General features: G+C 48.4%; 1 protein-coding gene across 2 annotated transcripts in view; it reads right to left on the reverse strand.

Annotated features, from left to right (window-relative positions):
- LOC138260535 (glutamate carboxypeptidase 2-like) overlaps positions 1-19,741 on the reverse strand; it is a 350,295-nt gene that overhangs the window by 306,876 nt on the left and 23,678 nt on the right. For both annotated transcript variants that reach the window (XM_069209149.1, XM_069209150.1), the window contains exon 2: positions 12,576-12,865. In XM_069209149.1, coding sequence (XP_069065250.1) covers positions 12,576-12,772 — 197 coding nt within the window. In that variant the 5' untranslated portion in view covers positions 12,773-12,865. The remainder of the gene's footprint in view (positions 1-12,575; positions 12,866-19,741) is intronic.

Raw genomic sequence — 19,741 nt, forward strand, 5'->3', positions numbered from 1 at the left:
AAAGTTCAGTGAATTGGCTCTGAACAATGTGGGGGCACCTTGGCTAGTGCCAGGGTGCCCTCACACTAAGTAACTTTGCACCTAACCTTTACCAGGTAAAGGTTAGACATATAGGTGACTTATAAGTTACTTAAGTGCAGTGTAAAATGGCTGTGAAATAACGTGGACGTTATTTCACTCAGGCTGCAGTGGCAGGCCTGTGTAAGAATTGTCAGAGCTCCCTATGGGTGGCAAAAAAAATGCTGCAGCCCATAGGGATCTCCTGGAACCCCAATACCCTGGGTACCTCAGTACCATATACTAGGGAATTATAAGGGTGTTCCAGTAAGCCAATGTAAATTGGTAAAATTGGTCACTAGCCTGTTAGTGACAATTTGAAAGTAATGAGAGAGCATAACCACTGAGGTTCTGGTTAGCAGAGCCTCAGTGAGACAGTTAGGCACCACACAGGGAACATATACATGCACACCTATGAGCACTGGGGCCCTGTGTGACAGGGTCCCAGTGACACATACATATAGGCCACAAACCTATGAGCACTGGGGTCCTGACCAGCAGGATCCCAGTGACACATAACAACCATACTGAAAACATAGTGTTTTCACTATGAGCACTGAGGCCTGGCTATCAGGATCCCAGTGAGACAGTGAAAACAGTGACAAACACCCTGACATACACTCACAAACAGGCCAAAAGTGGGGGTAACAAGGCTAGAAAGAGGCTACCTTCTCACAGCACCGCCCCTAAGGTTCCTCCAGAAAAATAGCCAATCAGAGATAGGGAAGTGACCCTTTCCACAAGAAGTGGTCACTTTAGTGGGTGTAGCTACCCAAAGCTAGGTGACCCATTGATCACTACCAGGTTCTCTCTACAATGCCCACTAAATACAGTATTTAGTGGGCATCCCTAGAGAGGGAAATAAGATTTGATGGACAAAAGAAGACCAGCACCAAGAAAATCAAGAACTGTGGACCTTCTGCACCTAGGAAAATGCGCCAAACCCTCCCTGCTGCACCCAGGACCTGACAATCATCACTGTGAAGCTGCTGGACAGCTGGACAACTCTACAAGAAGCCCCTGAGGGCCTCCAGGCTTTGCAAAGACGACGACTTTGCTTGCAACATTGTTTTTCTGTCTCCTTCCAACTTTTGCAACATTTCTCAGGTCATGCATCCTCTGAGGACAGCCCGCCTTCAGTCTGCACAGAAAAGAAGAAGGAATCTCCCTTGGAGTGAAGGAGTCACTCCCCCGCATCTACAGGCACCAACAGCAACAATGATCGGCTGCGCTGATCCCCTCTCCTGCTGAGCTGTGTGGATCCTGCAACACGGGTGGCAGTCAGAAGTGATTCAGACGGTCCTCTTTACCAGCTGTCCAACTTGGGTGGAGGTAAGCCCTGCCTTTCCATGCAGGACAGAACCCCTGTGCACAGCGTCCTTTGCAGCTGCCAAGGCTTGTTAGCACTTCTTCCAAGGGGTCTTCAGTCTTCATGTAGCTCCAGCCCCCAGCACTCCTACCTGCGACACACACCTCCCTGAGTGACTCTCTTGCGGCGTGGGACTCCTTTTCGTAGTGCTGCATGGGCTTGTTTTGCATCTTCTGTGTCCCCATCCTGTGAGTTCTGCCTGTGCTTCTGTGGGCTCTCTGTGATGCTGAGGGTCCCCTATGACTCACCCTCCTGGTTTAAGTCCTCTTGGACCTTGCTGGTCCCCGGCAGCACCACTTTCTGCCAACTGCGAGATTTGCCTGTGCCAAGGCTTGTTGATGGAATCCAGATACGCAAACCCAACTGCAAACTTCCTTCCGGCATGGGACATCACCTGCATTCACCAAGAACTCAACTTCAACTCCAAAGCTGCAGTGCTGACTTTCCTTCTGCACCATTGACCAACTCCTGTATCCTCAGCTTGGAGGGTTGGGGCTCCTGCCCCCACTGGACTCTGCTTTGTCTTCTGGACTTGGCCCCCTCTTTCCACAGGTCTTACTCTTCAGGAATCCACCATTGGTTTCTTGCAGTCATCCCTGGTTTTGTCAATCCTCTTCTTTTCTTCTAAGTAGGTGTTCTAGGGAAACTCTAGTAATTTACCCCTGCTTTCTTGGTTGCTGGGGGTGTTGTGGTACTTACCTTTGTACTTTCCTGGTACCCCAGCGACCTTCTACACACTCCACTTACCTGGGTGGGGATGACACTCTCGCATTCTATTTTTTTAGTATATGGTGTGTGCTCCCCCTAGGTCCACTATTCTCTATTGCATTTTACACTATTTGCACTATTTTCTAACTATTCTTGTGCCTATTTCTGACAACTAGTGTATATATATTGTGTATTACTTACCTCCTAAGGGAGTATTGCCTCTATAGTAATTTTGGTGTTGTGTTCCCATAATGAAGTGCCTTTATTTTTGTAACACTGAGTACTGTATTGTCTTTCATGTGTGTAAGTGCTGTGTAACTACAGTGGTTTTGCATGAGCTTTGCATGTCTCCTAGGTAAGCTTTGGCTGCTCATCCACAGCTACCTCTAGAGAGCCTTGCTTCTAGGCACTGCCTACACTATACTAATAGGGGATACCTGGAACTGGTATAAGGTGTAAGTACTTTAGGTACCCAGCACACACCAGCTTCCTACACCTCACAGAGTAGTGTGCCCTGCCTTAGGGCTGTAAGGCCTGCCAGAGGGGTTTCTTGCCCGTTATATATGCAGTATATGGTGGACAGGGCACGCAGGCAGTGTGCAATGTCAAGTTTACTTTTTAGGTTTGCATCAAGGCACCCAGCCTGCAATGGCAGCGCTGGGTGTACTGGAATGCATGACCCTAGAGGGTGGCACATTCAGTGCTGCTGCCCTCAGGGGCCTGCCCTTAGTGTCCCATGCCCTGGGTACCTAAGTACCATTTACTAGGGACGTATACTGGTAGCTAAAGGTGTCTTTAATTGTGCCACTCATCATAACAGTTTTAGGGAAAGAGCTCTGGCCCAGGCAACCTGATTAGTGGGGGCTGTGGCACTACAACTTCTTGGCTACATTAAACATCAGGCAAAAAGTGGGGGCTGACCATGCAAACAGAGGCCTCTCCTCACAATTGCTGACTGTGGCCCTCATTCCGACCCTGGCGGTTTGAAACCGCCAGGGTGGAGGGCAACGGAAGCACCGCCAACAGGCTGGCGGTGCTTCCAGGGCTATTCTGACCGCGGCGGTAAAGCCGCGGTCAGAAAAGGGGAACTGGCGGTTTCCCGCCGGTTTTCCCCTGGCCCAGGGAATCCTCCATGGCGGCGCTGCTTGCAGCGCCGCCATGGGGATTCTGACCCCCTTCCCGCCAGCCTGTTCCTGGCGGTAAAACCCGCCAGGAACAGGATGGCGGGAACGGGTGTCGTGGGCCCCTGGGGGCCCCTGCACTGCCCATGCCTCTGGCATGGGCAGTGCAGGGGCCCCCTAACAGGGCCCCACCATGATTTTCACTGTCTGCTATGCAGGGAAAGGCAGTTTGGCAGTACCAGGGTCTGTGCTACAGACCACTGGGATCATGGGATTGTGCCAACTATGCCAGGATGGTATAGAGGGGGCAATTCCATGATCATAGACATATTACATGGCCATATTCGGAGTTACCATTGTGAAGCTACATATAGGTAGTGACCTATATGTAGTGCACGCGTGTAATGGTGTCCCCGCACTCACAAAGTCCGGGGAATTGGCCCTGAACAATGTGGGGGCACCTTGGCTAGCGCCAGGGTGCCCTCACACTAAGTAACTTAGCACCCAACCTTTACCGGGTAAAGGTTAGACATATAGGTGACTTATAAGTTACTTAAGTGCAGTGTAAAATGGCTGTGAAATAACGTGTGCGTTATTTCACTCAGGCTGCAGTGGCAGGCCTGTGTAAGAATTGTCAGAGCTCCCTATGGGTGGCAAAAGAAATGCTGCAGCCCATAGGGATCTCCTGGAACCCCAATACCCTGGGTACCTCAGTACCATATACTAGGGAATTATAAGGGTGTTCCAGTAAGCCAATGTAAATTGGTAAAATTGGTCACTAGCCTGTCAGTGACAATTTGAAAGAAATGAGAGAGCATAACCACTGAGGTTCTGATTAGCAGAGCCTCAGTGAGACAGTTAGTCACTACACAGGTAACACATTCAGGCACACTTATGAGCACTGGGGCCCTGGAGAACAGGGTCCCAGTGACACATACAACTAAAACAACATATATACAGTGAAAAAATGGGGGTAACATGCCAGGCAAGATGGTACTTTCCTACACAACCCCCCCCCAAACGAAGGACAATAAGACTAGCCATGACCTGATGAGTCTTCATTGTCTAAGTGGAAATATCTGGAGAGTCCATCTGCATTGGAGTGGCTACTCCCAGGTCTATGTTCCACTGTATAGTCCATTCCCTGTAGGGATATGGACCACCTCAACAATTTAGGATTTTCACCTTTCATTTGTTTTAGCCAAAGTAGAGGTTTGTGGTCTGTCCGAACAATGAAGTGAGTGCCAAACAGGTATGGCCTCAACTTCTTCAGAGCCCAGACCACAGCAAAGGCCTCCCTCTCAATGGCAGACCAACGCTTTTCTCTAGGGGTCAACCTCCTACTAATAAAAGCAACAGGTTGATCCTGGCCCTCAGAATTAAGTTGTGATAGGACTGCCCCTACTCCTAATTCAAATGCATCAGTCTGGACATAGAATTTTTTAGAGTAACAAGGGCTTTTCAGGACAGGTGCAGAGCACATGGCCTGCCTCAGCTCCTCAAAAGCTATCTGACAGTTAGCTGTCCACAATACCTTTTTAGGCATCTTTTTGGATGTGAGGTCATTAAGAGGGGCTGCAATGGAGCCAGAGTTTTTCATGAACCTCCTGTAATACCCAGTGAGGCCTAGGAAGGCTCTCACCTGAGTCTGAGTCTGAGTGGTAGGGGGAACCCAATCTATAATAGTTTGGATTTTCCCCTGTAGTGGTGCAATCTGTTCCCACACCAACAAGGTGTCCCAGATAAACCACCCTCCCCTGCCCTATCTGGCACTTTGAAGCCTTGATAGTGAGGCCTGCCTTTTGCAGGGCCTCCAAAACTTTCCATAGGTGGACCAGGTGATCATCCCAGCTGGAGCTAAAGACAGCTATATCGTCCAAATATGCTGCACTGAAAGCTTCCAGCCCTTGCAGGACTGTGTTCACCAACCTCTGAAAAGTGGCAGGTGCATTCTTCAATCCAAAAGGCATTACTGTGAACTGGTAATGTCCTCCAATGGTTGAAAATGCAGTTTTAGGTTTAGCATCTTCTGATAATTTGATCTGCCAATACCCTGCAGTCAAATCAAAAGTGCTTAGATACTTGGCAGATGCCAGTGTATCTATGAGCTCATCTGCCCTGGGTATAGGGTGAGCATCAGTTTTGGTTACAAGGTTGAGACCTCTATAGTCTACACAAAACCGCATTTCCTTCTTTCCATCTTTGGAATGGGGTTTTGGTACAAGTACCACAGGAGAAGCCCATGGACTTTCAGAGTGCTCAACCACTCCCAGCTCTAACATTTTCTGCACCTCTTGCTTTATGCAGTCCCTGACATGGTCAGGCTGCCTATAGATCTTACTTTTGACAGGTAAACTGTCTCCAGTATCTATAGTGTGCTCACACCAAGAAGTGGTACCTGGCACAGTAGAGAAGAGTTCAGAGAATTGATCTAGGAGATTTATGCAATGGTCTTTCTGCTCAGCAGTAAGACAATCTGCCAAAACTACACCTTCCACAAGAGCATCTTGTTCTGTGGAAGAGAAGAGATCAGGTAGAGGATCACTGTCTTCTTCCTGTCCCTCATCAGTTGCCATGAGCAGGGTGAGATCAGCCCTGTCATAGTAGGGTTTCAGGAGATTGACATGGAGCACCCTAAGGGGACTCCTGGCAGTGCCTAAGTCAACTAAATAGGTGACTTCACCCTTCTTTTCAACAATTATGTGGGGTCCACTCCACTTATCTTGGAGTGCTCTTGGGGCCACAGGCTCCAAGACCCACACTTTCTGCCCTGGTTGGTACTGAACCAAAACAGCCTTCTGATCATGCCATTGCTTCTGGAGCTCCTGGCTGGCCTGAAGGTTTTTACTGGCCTTTTTCATATACTCAGCCATCCTTGATCTGAGGCCAAGTACATAATCCACAATATCTTGCTTCGGAGCTTTTAAAGGTTGTTCCCAACCCTCCTTTACAAGTGTGAGTGGACCCCTAACAGGGTGTCCAAAAAGAAGTTCAAAGGGGCTGAAGCCCACTCCTTTCTGGGGTACCTCCCTGTAGGCAAAAAGGAGGCATGGTAACAGGATATCCCATCTCCTGTGGAGTTTTTCAGGGAGACCCATAATCATGCCTTTGAGAGTTTTATTAAATCTCTCCACCAGTCCATTTGTTTGTGGATGATAGGGTGTAGTGAACTTGTAAGTCACACCACACTCCTTCCACATGGCCTTTAAGTATGCAGACATGAAATTGCTTCCTCTGTCTGATACTACTTCCTTTGGGAAGCCCACCCTAGAAAATATTCCTAGGAGGGCCTTTGCCACTGCAGGTGCTGTAGTGGTCCTTAAAGGAATTGCTTCAGGATATCTTGTGGCATGGTCCACTACCACCAAGATAAACCTATTGCCTGAAGCAGTAGGAGGGTCAAGGGGGCCAACTATGTCAACCCCTACCCTTTCAAAGGGAACCCCAACCACAGGCAGTGGAATAAGGGGTGCCTTTGGAGTGCCACCTGTCTTGCCACTGGCTTGACAGGTTTCACAGGACTTACAAAATTCCTTTGTGTCCTCAGACATCCTAGGCCAATCAAACAATGGAACCAATCTGTCCCAAGTTTTCATTTGACCCAGGTGCCCAGCTAGGGGAATGTCGTGTGCAAGAGTTAGGAGGAACTTTCTGTACTCCTGAGGGATCACTAATCTCCTGGCAGTTCCAGGTTTAGGATCCCTTGCCTCAGTATACAAGAGGTTGTCCTCCCAGTAAACTCTGTGAGAGTCACTGACATCCCCATTAGCCTGTTTGACAGCTTGCTGTCTGAGACCCTCTAATGTGGGACAGGTTTGCTGTGCCACACTCAGCTCCTCCCTGGCAAGCCCCCCTTCACCCAAAAGCTCAGCAGTGTCTGCTTGAAGCTCCTCTGGTGTAGGTTCTGCACAGGGAGGGAATTCTTCTTCCTCAGAAGTTGAATCCACTGTAGAGGGAGGGATAGTAGGAAGCGGTTTGCTTCTACTAGCCCTAGCTTTAGGGAGCACTTGGTCCATTGTTCCAGGATCCAAGCTTCCCTGTACTTTTTGCTTTTTGGCCTGAGCCCTTGTCAAAGCAAAAATATGCCCTGGGATGCCCAGCATTGCTGCATGGGCCTCCAACTCCACATCTGACCAAGCTGATGTCTCCAAATCATTCCCTAATAGACAGTCTACAGGTAAATCTGAAGCTACCACAACTTTCTTTGGACCAGTAACCCCCCCCCAGTTGAGATTTACAACAGCCATGGGGTGGCTAAGTGTGTTGTTGTGAGCATCGGTTACTTGGTACTGGTGACCAAGTAGGTGTTGTTCAGGGTGGACCAGTTTCTCTATGACCATAGTCACACTGGCTCCAGTGTCCCTGTAGGCCTGAACCTCAACACCATTTATTAGGGGTAGCTGCTTGTACTTATCCCTATTAAGGGGACAAGCAACTAAGGTGGCTAAATCAATAGCCCCCTCAGAGACTAACACAGCCTCTGTGGTCTCCCTAACAAGACCAACCCCAACTAAGTTACCAATAGTGAGCCCAGCTACTCCCTTGGATTGGCTATTAGTAGGTTTGCTCCCACCACCACTGCTATTAGTAGGGACACTAGGTGTAGCAGTAGGGGTTGTAGTGGTAGGAGGCTTGGTGCTTTTCTTTGGACAACTGGGATCTGTTGTCCAATGGCCTTTTATTTTACATAAATAGCACCATGGTTTCTTTTCCTTGTTTTGATTAGAAGAGGATTTGGGCCCACCACCCCCACCAGAGTGTTTTTGTGGGCCTGATGAAGACTCATCTTTAGATTTGTCCCCACCCTTGTCTGAAGACTTACCATCCTTCTTCTTGTTGCCATCTTTGTCACCCCCTGTATGAACTTTTCTGTTCACCCTTGTTCTGACCCATTTGTCTGCCTTCTTTCCCAATTCTTGGGGAGAGGTCAGATCAGAGTCCACCAAGTACTGGTGCAATAAATCAGACACACAATTATTAAGAATATGCTCTCTCAGGATCAAGTTATACAGGCTGTCATAATCAGTAACTTTACTGCCATGTAACCACCCCTCCAAGGCCTTCACTGAATGGTCAATGAAATCAACCCAGTCTTGTGAAGACTCCTTTTTGGTCTCTCAGAACTTTATCCTGTATTGTTCAGTGGTTAAGCCATAACCATCCAGGAGTGCATTCTTAAGAACTTGGAAATTATTAGCATCATTTTCTTTCACAGTAAGGAGCCTATCCCTACCTTTTCCACTAAATGATAGCCATAGGATAGCAGCCCACTGCCTTTGAGGGACATCCTGTACAGCACAGGCCCTCTCAAGTGCAGCAAACCACTTGTTAATGTCATCCCCCTCCTTATAAGGGGGAACTATCTTATGCAGATTCCTGGAATCAGGCTCTTTTGCAGGATGACTATGGGGAATACTGCTGCTGCCACCATGGGTTTCTAAACCCAGTTTCTGTCTCTCCTTCTCTACTTCTAAAGTCTGTCTATCCAAATCCAGCTGTTGCTTCTTGAGCTTCAGTCTGGTTTGTTCCACTCTCAATCTATTGAGCTCCCTTTCTAACAATCTGTCATCAGGGTGGGTGGGAGGGACATGCCTTGAAACAGAAGTATGGTGAGAATGGACAGAAGGAGACCTGTCCCTTACAGAGGGCACCCTAACAGCTTGGCTAACAGAAACATCAGTACCACTGTGGTGAGAATAAATGCTTTTGCTATGATGTGAGACAACACTATTTGTATGGTGTGACCCAACATCATTACCAACTATGCTAGACTGTCTAGTAATGGGCAGGCTAGGAAGTTTCTTTCCTGAATCTTTTCCTGGGGGAGTCCCTGGATCAGATTGGGAACCATTAGCTACTTTTTCAACAGATGGGGCACTTCTTGCCTTATCTTGTTCTCTAAGCATGTTAAGTAACAATTCCAAGGAAGGATTCTTCCCTACACTCAAACCTCTCTCTATGCAGAGACTCCTTGCTCCTTTCCAGCTAAAGTGATCATATGCAAGTTTGGACAGATCAACATTTTGGCCTGTGCCAGACATTTTTAGAGAGAGTTAAAGTGATAGAAAAAGAGAAAAAAGTTTGTCAGAGCTTTCAGAAAGACTGAGAAAAAAAACTTTTTCAACTTTTTAGAACTTTTTAGAAAGTTAGAAGTACTTTTCAGCACTTAGAAAAGAGTGAAAAGAGGAAATGCAAAACTTTTTGGCAATGTGTATATACACTGAACTTGTTTTGTATATTTTTCTCTTATGAAAAGTACAATGACAAGAGTGGTAAGTAGTCTCAAAGCACTTATCCCACCGCTGCACAACCAATGTAGGAGGCTGGACTGGCTTGTAGTGAGTACCTAGGGGTACTTGCACCTTGCACCAGGCCCAGTTATCCCTTATTAGTGTATAGGGTGTCTAGCAGCTTAGGCTGATAGATAATGGTAGCTTAGCAGAGCAGCTTAGGCTGAACTAGGAGACGTGTGAAGCTACTACAGAACCACCTAGTGTCATATGCACAATATCATAAGAAAACACAATACACAGTTATACTAAAAATAAAGGTACTTTATTTTTATGACAATATGCCAAAGTATCTCAGAGTGTACCCTCAGTGAGAGGATAGGAAATATACACAAGATATATATACACAATACCAGAAATATGCAGTATAGTCTTAGAAAACAGTGCAAACAATGTATAGTTACAATAGGATGCAATGGGGACACATAGGGATAGTGGCAACACAAACCATATACTCCAAAAGTGGAATGCGAACCACAAATGGACCCCAAACCTATGTGACCTTGTAGAGGGTCGCTGGGACTATTAGAAAATAGTGAGGGTTAGAAAAATAGCCCACCCCAAGACCCTGAAAAGTGAGTGCAAAGTGCACTAAAGTTCCCCAAAGGACCAAGAATCGTGATAGGGGAATAAGGCAGGAAAGACACAAACCAACAATGCAACAACGCTGGATTTCCAATCTGGGATACCTGTGGAACAAGGGGACCAAGTCCAAAAGTCACAAGCAAGTCGGAGATGGGCAGATGCCCAGGAAATGCCAGCTGCGGGTGCAAAGAAGCTTTGACTGGACTGAAGAAGCTGCGGTTTCTGCAGGAACGCAAAGGGCTAGAGACTTTCCCTTTGGAGGACAGATCCCCCTTGCCTTGTAGAGTCATGCAGAAGTGTTTTCCCGCCGAAAGAATGCCAACAAGCCTTGCTAGCTGCAAATCGTGCGGTTAGCGTTTTTGGACGCTGCTGTGGCCCAGGAGGGACCAGGAGGTCGCAAATTGGACCAGGAGGTAGAGGGGATGTCGAGCAAGACAAGCAGCCCTCTTAGCAGCAGGTAGCACCCAGAGAAGTGCCAGAAACAGGCACTACAAGGATGTGTGAAACGGTACTCACCCGAAGTCGCACAAAGGAGTCCCACGTCGCCGGAGACCAACTTAGAAAGTCGTGCAATGCAGGTTAGAGTGCCGTGGACCCAGGCTTGGCTGTGCACGAAGGATTTCCGCCGGAAGTGCACAGGGGCCGGAGTAGCTGCAAAAGTCGCGGTTCCCAGCAATGCAGTCTAGCGAGGTGAGGCAAGGACTTACCTCCACCAAACTTGGACTGAAGAGTCACTGGACTGTGGGAGTCACTTGGACAGAGTTGCTGGATTCGAGGGACCTCGCTCGTCGTGCTGAGAGGAGACCCAAGGGACCGGTAATGCAGCTTTTGGTGCCTGCGGTTGCAGGGGGACGATTCCGTCGACCCACAGGAGATTTCTTCGGAGCTTCTAGTGCAGAGAGGAGGCAGACTACCCCCACAGCATGCACCACCAGGAAAACAGTCGAGAAGGCGGCAGGATCAGCGTTACAGAGTTGCAGTAGTCGTCTTTGCTACTATGTTGCAGGTTTGCAGGCTTCCAGCGCGGTCAGCTGTCGATTCCTTGGCAGAAGGTGAAGAGAGAGATGCAGAGGAACTCGGATGAGCTCTTGCATTCGTTATCTAAGGAATCCCAAGAGACAGAGACCCTAAATAGCCAGAAAAGAGGGTTTGGCTACCTAGGAGAGAGGATAGGCTAGCAACACCTGAAGGAGCCTATCACAAGGAGTCTCTGACGTCACCTGGTGGCACTGGCCACTCAGAGCAGTCCAGTGTGCCAGCAGCACCTCTGTTTCCAAGATGGCAGAGGTCTGGAGCACACTGGAGGAGCTCTGGGCACCTCCCAGGGGAGGTACAGGTCAGGGGAGTGGTCACTCCCCTTTCCTTTGTCCAGTTTCGCGCCAGAGCAGGGCTAAGGGGTCCCTGAACCGGTGTAGACTGGCTTATGCAGAATTGGGCACATCTGTGCCCAAGAAAGCATTTCCAGAGGCTGGGGGAGGCTACTCCTCCCCTGCCTTCACACCATTTTCCAAAGGGAGAGGGTGTAACACCCTCTCTCAGAGGAAGTCCTTTGTTCTGCCATCCTGGGCCAGGCCTGGCTGGACCCCAGGAGGGCAGATGCCTGTCTGAGGGGTTGGCAGCAGCAGCAGCTGCAGTGAAACCCCGGGAAAGGCAGTTTGGCAGTACCAGGGTCTGTGCTACAGACCACTGGGATCATGGGATTGTGCCAACTATGCCAGGATGGTATAGAGGGGGCAATTCCATGATCATAGACATATTACATGGCCATATTCGGAGTTACCATTGTGAAGCTACATATAGGTAGTGACCTATATGTAGTGCACGCGTATAATGGTGTCCCCGCACTCACAAAGTCCGGGGAATTGGCCCTGAACAATGTGGGGGCACCTTGGCTAGTGCCCTCACACTAAGTAACTTAGCACCCAACCTTTACCATGTAAAGGTTAGACATATAGGTGACTTATAAGTTACTTAAGTGCAGTGTAAAATGGCTGTGAAATAACGTGTGCGTTATTTCACTCAGGCTGCAGTGGCAGGCCTGTGTAAGAATTGTCAGAGCTCCCTATGGGTGGCAAAAGAAATGCTGCAGCCCATAGGGATCTCCTGGAACCCCAATACCCTGGGTACCTCAGTACCATATACTAGGGAATTATAAGGGTGTTCCAGTAAGCCAATGTAAATTGGTAAAATTGGTCACTAGCCTGTCAGTGACAATTTGAAAGAAATGAGAGAGCATAACCACTGAGGTTCTGATTAGCAGAGCCTCAGTGAGACAGTTAGTCACTACACAGGTAACACATTCAGGCACACTTATGACCACTGGGGCCCTGGAGAACAGGGTCCCAGTGACACATACAACTAAAACAACATATATACAGTGAAAAAATGGGGGTAACATGCCAGGCAAGATGGTACTTTCCTACAGTCTCCGAGTGGGCCACTTACTGGAGGTTCTTGTCAATGTTCTCGGCCTTGATCTCCTCCAGGAGCCTTTTGCTGTATTTTGGGTCCCCGTCCTGACTCATCTGTTGCATCCAGTCAGGGAGGTCAGGAGCAATAGCAAACTTCCCAATGATGATTCCCATCACGAACACGGTGACAACAGCAAAGATGGTGGCCACAACCTTAATGAGGGTCGCCATATCTTCCAGAAGGTGGGGCCTTACACACACTACCACACCACGGTGTGCAGGATAACACCAGGGAGCCCTTCAAACGATGCCGTCCACACCAGGCTGTATCAACACAATATAAGTATAAGGTTAAACCACCATCCACACTAGGGTGTATCAACACAATATAAGGATAAGGTTAAACCACCACCCACACCAGGCTGCGTCAACACAATATTAGGATAAGGTTAAACCACCACCCACACTAGGGTGTATCAACACAATATAAGTAGAAGGTTAAACCACCATCCACACCAGGGTGTATCAACACAATATAAGGATAAGGTTAAACCACCACCCACACCAGGCTGTATCAACACAATATAAGGATAAGGTTAAACCACCATCCACACCAGGGTGTATCAACACAAAATAAGGATAAAGTTAAACCACCACCCACACCAAGCTGTGCAACACAATATCAGAATAAGGTTAAAACACCACCCACACCAGGCTCTATCAACACAATATAAGGATAAGGTTAAAGCACCATCCACACTAGGGTGTATCAACACAATATAAGGATAAGGTTAAACCACCACCCACACCAGGCTGTGTCAACACAATATCGGGATAAGGTTAAACTACCACCCACACCAGGCTGTATCAACACAATATAAGGATAAGGTTAAACCACCACCCACACCAAGCTGTGTCAACACAATATCAGGATAAGGTTAAACCACCACCCACACCAGGCTGTATCAACACAATATAAGTAGAAGGTTAAACCACCATCCACACTAGGGTGTATCAACACAATATAAGGATAAGGTTAAACCACCACCCACACCAGGGTTTATCAACACAATGGGCCTGATTACAACTTTGGACGAGGTGTTAATCCGTCCCAAAAGTAACGGTAAAGTGACGGATATACCACCAGTCGTATTACGAGTCCATTATATCCTATGGAACTCGTAATACGGCTGGTGGTATATCCGTCACTTTACCGTCACTTTTGGGATGGATTAACACCTCCTCCAAAGTTGTAATCAGGCCCAATATCAGGATACTGATAACCACCACCCACACCAGGGTGTATCAACACAATATAAGAATAATGTTAAACCACCGCCCACACCAGGCTGTTTCAAGACATTGGGCCTCATTCTGACCCTGGGGGCCACGGACGACTGAAGCACCGCCAACAGGCTGGCGGTGGTTCTTTGCCCATTCCGAACGCAGCTGTAAAGCTGTGGTCGGAAAACCGGGTCCGGCGGTTTCCCACCGGATTTTCCCCGGCTGGGCGAATCCTCCATGGCGGCGCTGCAAGCAGCGCCGCCATGGGGATTCTGACCCCCTTCCCGCCAGCCTGTTTCTGGCGGTTTTTACCGCCAGGAAAAGGCTGGTGGGAACGGGTGTCCTGGGGCCCCTGGGGGCCCCTGCACTGCCCATGCCACACCAGGCTGCGTCAACACAATATTAGGATAAGGTTAAACCACCACCCACACTAGGGTGTATCAACACAATATAAGTAGAAGGTTAAACCACCATCCACACCAGGGTGTATCAACACAATATAAGGATAAGATTAAACCACCACCCACACCAGGCTGTATCAACACAATATAAGGATAAGGTTAAACCACCACCCACACCAAGCTGTGTCAACACAATATAAGGATAAGGTTAAACCACCACCCACACCAAGCTGTGTCAACACAATATCAGGATAAGGTTAAACCACCACCCACACCAGGCTGTATCAACACAATATAAGTAGAAGGTTAAACCACCATCCACACTAGGGTGTATCAACACAATATAAGGATAAGGTTAAACCACCACCCACACCAGGGTTTATCAACACAATGGGCCTGATTACAACTTTGGAGGAGGTGTTAATCCGTCCCAAAAGTAACGGTAAAGTGACGGATATACTACCAGTCGTATTACGAGTCCATTATATCCTATGGAACTCGTAATATGGCTGGTGGTATATCCGTCACTTTACCGTCACTTTTGGGACGGATTAACACCTCCTCCAAAGTTGTAATCAGGCCCTCTATCAGGATACTGATAACCACCACCCACACCAGGGTGTATCAACACAATATAAGAATAATGTTAAACCACCGCCCACAACAGGCTGTTTCAAGACATTGGGCCTCATTCTGACCCTGGCGGTCCAAGACCGCCAGGGCCACGGACGACTGAAGCACCGCCAACAGGCTGGCGGTGCTTCATTGCCCATTCCGAACGCAGCTGTAAAGCCGCGGTCGGAAAACCGGGTCCGGCGGTTTCCTGCCGGATTTCCCCCGGCTGGGCGAATCCTCCATGGCGGCGCTGCAAGCAGCGCCGCCATGGGGATTCTGACCCCCTTCCCGCCAGCCTGTTTCTGGCGGTTTTTACCGCCAGGAACAGGCTGGCGGGAACGGGTGTCCTGGGGCCCCTGGGGGCCCCTGCACTGCCCATGCCACTGGCATGGGCAGTGCAGGGGCCCCCTAACAGGGCCCCAGTATGCTTTTCACTGTCTGCCTAGCAGACAGTGAAAAGCGCGACGGGTGCAACTGCACCCGTCGCACACCTGCAACACCGCCGGCTCCATTCGGAGCCGGCTTCAGTGTTGCAGGCCTCTTTCCCGCTGGGCCGGCGGGCGCTATTTTGGCTAGCGCCCAGCGGGAAAGTCAGAATGGCCCCAGCGGTCTTTCGACCGCAGAGCAGCCATATGGCGGTTCCAGCCAGGCGGGCGGCGACCGCCGCCCGCCACGGTTGGAATGAGGGGCATTATCAGAATACTGTTAAACTGTCACCCACATCAGGCTGAATCAACACAATGGGGGTTATTACAACTTTGGAAGAGGTGTTAATCCGTCCCAAATGTGACGGATATACCACCAGCCGTATTACGAGTTCCATAGGATATAATGGACTCGTAATACGGCTGGTGGTATATCCGTCACTTTACCGTCACTTTTGGGACGGATTAACACCTCCTCCAAAGTTGTAATAACCCCCTATATCAGGATAAGGTTAAACCACCATCCACACCAGGCTGTGTCAAAACAATATCAGGATAAGGTAAAACCACCACCTATTCAAGGCTCTGCCAACATGACACCAAAAATACAATCTAACATCTTTTGAAGCAGGAAGTGCCAACTTGCAAACAAGAAGACCTTCAAGCCGCTATAGAGCACAGACTGTGTGAACACGTCAGGAGTCCAGTCACCTTCTGACAATGACAACCTGTGCAGACACAACACCACAGACACCTTTATCTCCCTGTCCACACTGGATGTTGTGCCCCTGAAGACATGACACAGGTACAGGCCTCTCCCACATCTGGCTTTGCTGGGCATTCAAACTCCTCCTTACAAAATGCTGCACCGGTACCAAGTTGTGCCAAAGTAAAGCTGAGCAAACCTTCCCCTCTGTACAGACCAGGCAGCAGCAGAGCAGCACCAGGAGAACTTCCAACATGTGTCAACACCAGGCTTAAAAGATCTGCAGACTTCTGCCCCTCGAGGCTGCCAAGTCACAAACCTGAAAGATCAGCTCACACACGCCTGTGAGAGACAACAAACCACTCTCCACGGCTGAATGTACACAAAGAACAAGACACTTCCAAGCCCAGGAGAACCCACCCGATCTTCCTAATCCGGCTCTTCTGCCTTTTAGGAGGTCGCCGCACCGGACCTAGAGACTGCCTTTTCCAGTACATGACTAATCTGAGCTAGAAGAGGGAGACTCCACCCAACGCTTACCCTTCTCTAAATTCTTAATCAGATCATCTTCTCACACCAGTCATTAAAATTGTACGTTTTATTATTCGCCATTACCCTAAGGGATGCGGGTTACCTTAATTGGGCTGCTGCCCCCAACTTTTTTAATACATCAATTCTTTTCCCCAGCTCCTATTGTTTGTTTAAAGTGATAGATGCCAGATCAGATCTAATCTCAAAAGGGACCCTATTCACGACAATAGTTTCTTCTTCAGTGTTAGTGTCAGAATGCGTTCTTTAACTGCAAATGTATGAGAATAAACCAGGATCTTCCTTGGCTTATCTCTATTAGAGGGCATTTTTGCTGGGACCCTATGAACTCTTTGAATATCTTTAACAATATGAACTTCCATATCCTCAAAATTTACTTCTTGTTTTATTAGGCATACTACCAGCCCCTTCAAGTCATCTCCTTCCAATCCCTCGGGGAACCTCAAGTTGTTCCGCCTTTGATTATTTTCCAAGGACTCCATCCTAGCCATTACCCCGGCCTCTCCTGCTTTAAAACTTTTAACCTTTTCTTTGCTTTCCTTCACTGCAGCCCTAAAGTCACCAACTTCTTCCTCTAAAGCAGCTGTTGTGCCTGCCAAATCATCAATTTTTCTACTGCGATCCTCACAAAGACTCCTGATCTCAGCCTGATTACTTTTAGAGGTCTCAAAACCCCCCTTTAATTCCATTGATAATGCTTTCAACACGCCAGTAACAGAATGGGAAAAAGAGTCGTCAGGGTCCTTCCCTTCCAAAGGACCTGTTTTGTGCAAAAATTGTACATCCCCTTTACCCTCCTGTCCTCTTCCCGGGGTTTCTTGGTTTTGCGGGCATTCTACAGGACAACTAGGCTGTGCCCATATCAAATTATCTCCCGGAACAATCATGTCCACAGCTACTGGGGGCATCTTCTCCTCCTCCCTCTTAGCCGGGGGTAGTTTCTTGCTCAAACTGTACACTCCCCTCACTGGCGGGCATTTTTGGCGTTTCCGGTAACACTCTAAAGTAGGTTCTTAAAGATGGAGTAATCCTTGCTTTCCTACCAGCTACAGTTCCTAGATTATTCAAAACGGTCTTCCTTTTATTATAACAAATTTGTGCTTCCTTATTGCCGACTGTAGTCTGAGTCTGAACAGTCTCTTTACACACTTCGGGGGTTATTCCAACTTTGGAGGAAGTGGTAATCCGTCCCAAAAGTGACGGTAAAGTGACGGATATACCACCAGCCGTATTACGAGTCCATTATATCCTATGGAACTCGTAATACGGCTGGTGGTAAATCCGTCACATTTGGGACGGATTACCACCTCCTCCAAAGTTGGAATAACCCCCTTCATCTGTAGTGCTCTTTCTTGCTTTTCTGGCACTCCGCAAAGAACAAGCTGATCCACTACTGCAGCTGCTAGATGCCACTTTTCCTCCTTTTTTGGGAAGAGGCAGCCCCTCTGTCCTTCCCTCCAACAAACACGGGGTAAAAAATGGAGCACCCCCCCTGATAATGCCACAATGTAATTTACCCCTCTCTGAGTTCCTTGTGTACCTTCTACTGCCGTCCGCAAGGAAAGCACTCCACCTGCTTCTTCCAGGCTGCCTCCTCTCGAGCTAGTGCTACCTCTGCCACCTTTGCCCCGGAACGAGATTTTTGCCGCCGCCTCTCTCCTTCGGTGAACGTCCGCTGCTGCTCTCAACAATGATGCGGCTTGCCTTGAGTCGCAGATGCCGCACATCTCCTCCAAAGCCCTCCCCGCAATTCTTTATGCCTCCAAACCATTGCCGCATCTCCGACCGCGAATCTCGTTGTGCACCCCTGGCCTCCGGTAAGTCATCTAATAATATCTTTCTTCTGTCTCCAGGTACGCGGAGCCCTCTGCGACCGCCACCTCAGCCAGCCACCATGTTCATGGGATGGGGCGGGGGAGGCGATGGGGTGCACTGGTGGGGAAGTAAAGAAGGAGAAAATGGGGAAAGGTCCTTAGGGTGGAGGGAGAGGGGGTTGAAAAGAGATGCAAAGAGTGGGTGGAAGTTTAACTGGGAGGGATGACGGTAAAAGAGTTGAAATTCCTGTCCTGGAATATTAATGGTCTGCGGGTGAAGTGTAGACAAAAGAGATTGCTGCAGTATCTGAAAGATGTTCCAGCTGATGTGGTGATTTTGCAGGAAACACATCTTTCCAGGCAAGAATGTTTGGAGATATTTCAACCATGTAGATGGGTACAACGGGTCACAAGTTCTAATTATAAATGGGGGTAGTAAAAGGGTGGCTATTTTACTACAAAATATCAATATAACCTTTGTTTAGGGCCCAGTAGATAAATCTGGGAGGTGGGTTGTGGGGAAATTGATGGTATATGATTGTGCTTTTACATTGGTGGGATATCAGGGACCTAATGGAGATGAGATAACCCCATTGACAGAGGTGTCTCATCTGTTATTGAAATACTGGGACCCTATAATTTGGACCGGGGATTTTAAAGTTGTACTAAATTATGAACTGGATAGGTCCTCACATAGTAGGTTGAGAGTTAATGAGAAGATGCAAGCTCAGGTGCGAATAATGATGTCCCAATTTGGGTTATATGATATGTGGAGAGAGAAGATGGGGCATGAGAAAGGATACACCTATAATAATAAAAAATACAGGCACCAGTCTCGGATTGACTATTTTTTAATAGTTGGTGCCTGTGAGAGAAGGCCTCTTCTTGCATGTTAGCCCCCACTTTGTGCCTGATGTTGATGTGTTCTAGAAGTTGGTAGTGCCCCGGACCCCTGCTGAACAGGTTCCCTGGGCCAGAGCTCTTTCCCTAAAACTGTTGTGATACTCTTAAATACCCCTGTAAGTTCCTAGTAAATTGGTACCCCAGTACCCAGGGCAATAGATGTTAAGAGTAGGCCCCTGGGAGCAGCAGAACTGATTGTGCCACCTCAAAGGGCCATGCGCCCAGATGCACCCACCATTGCCATTGCAGGCTGAGTGTATTGGGGCAACCCTAAAAGGATAAACCTGACATGGCACACTCTCTGTGAGCCCTGTGCACTGTACACTGCACATGTAATGGGTAATTCACCCCTCTAGCAGGCCTTCCAGCCCTAAGGCAGGGTGCACCATACTATATGTGGGGGCATAGTTGCATGAGCAATATGCCTCCACTGTGTCCTTGCCAAACCTGGGACATAGTGAGTGAACAGAGCAGACATTTTAATGTATGTACTGGGCACTGGT

The sequence above is a fragment of the Pleurodeles waltl genome, chromosome 9, assembly GCF_031143425.1.
Source record: "Pleurodeles waltl isolate 20211129_DDA chromosome 9, aPleWal1.hap1.20221129, whole genome shotgun sequence".
NCBI lineage: Eukaryota > Metazoa > Chordata > Amphibia > Caudata > Salamandridae > Pleurodeles > Pleurodeles waltl.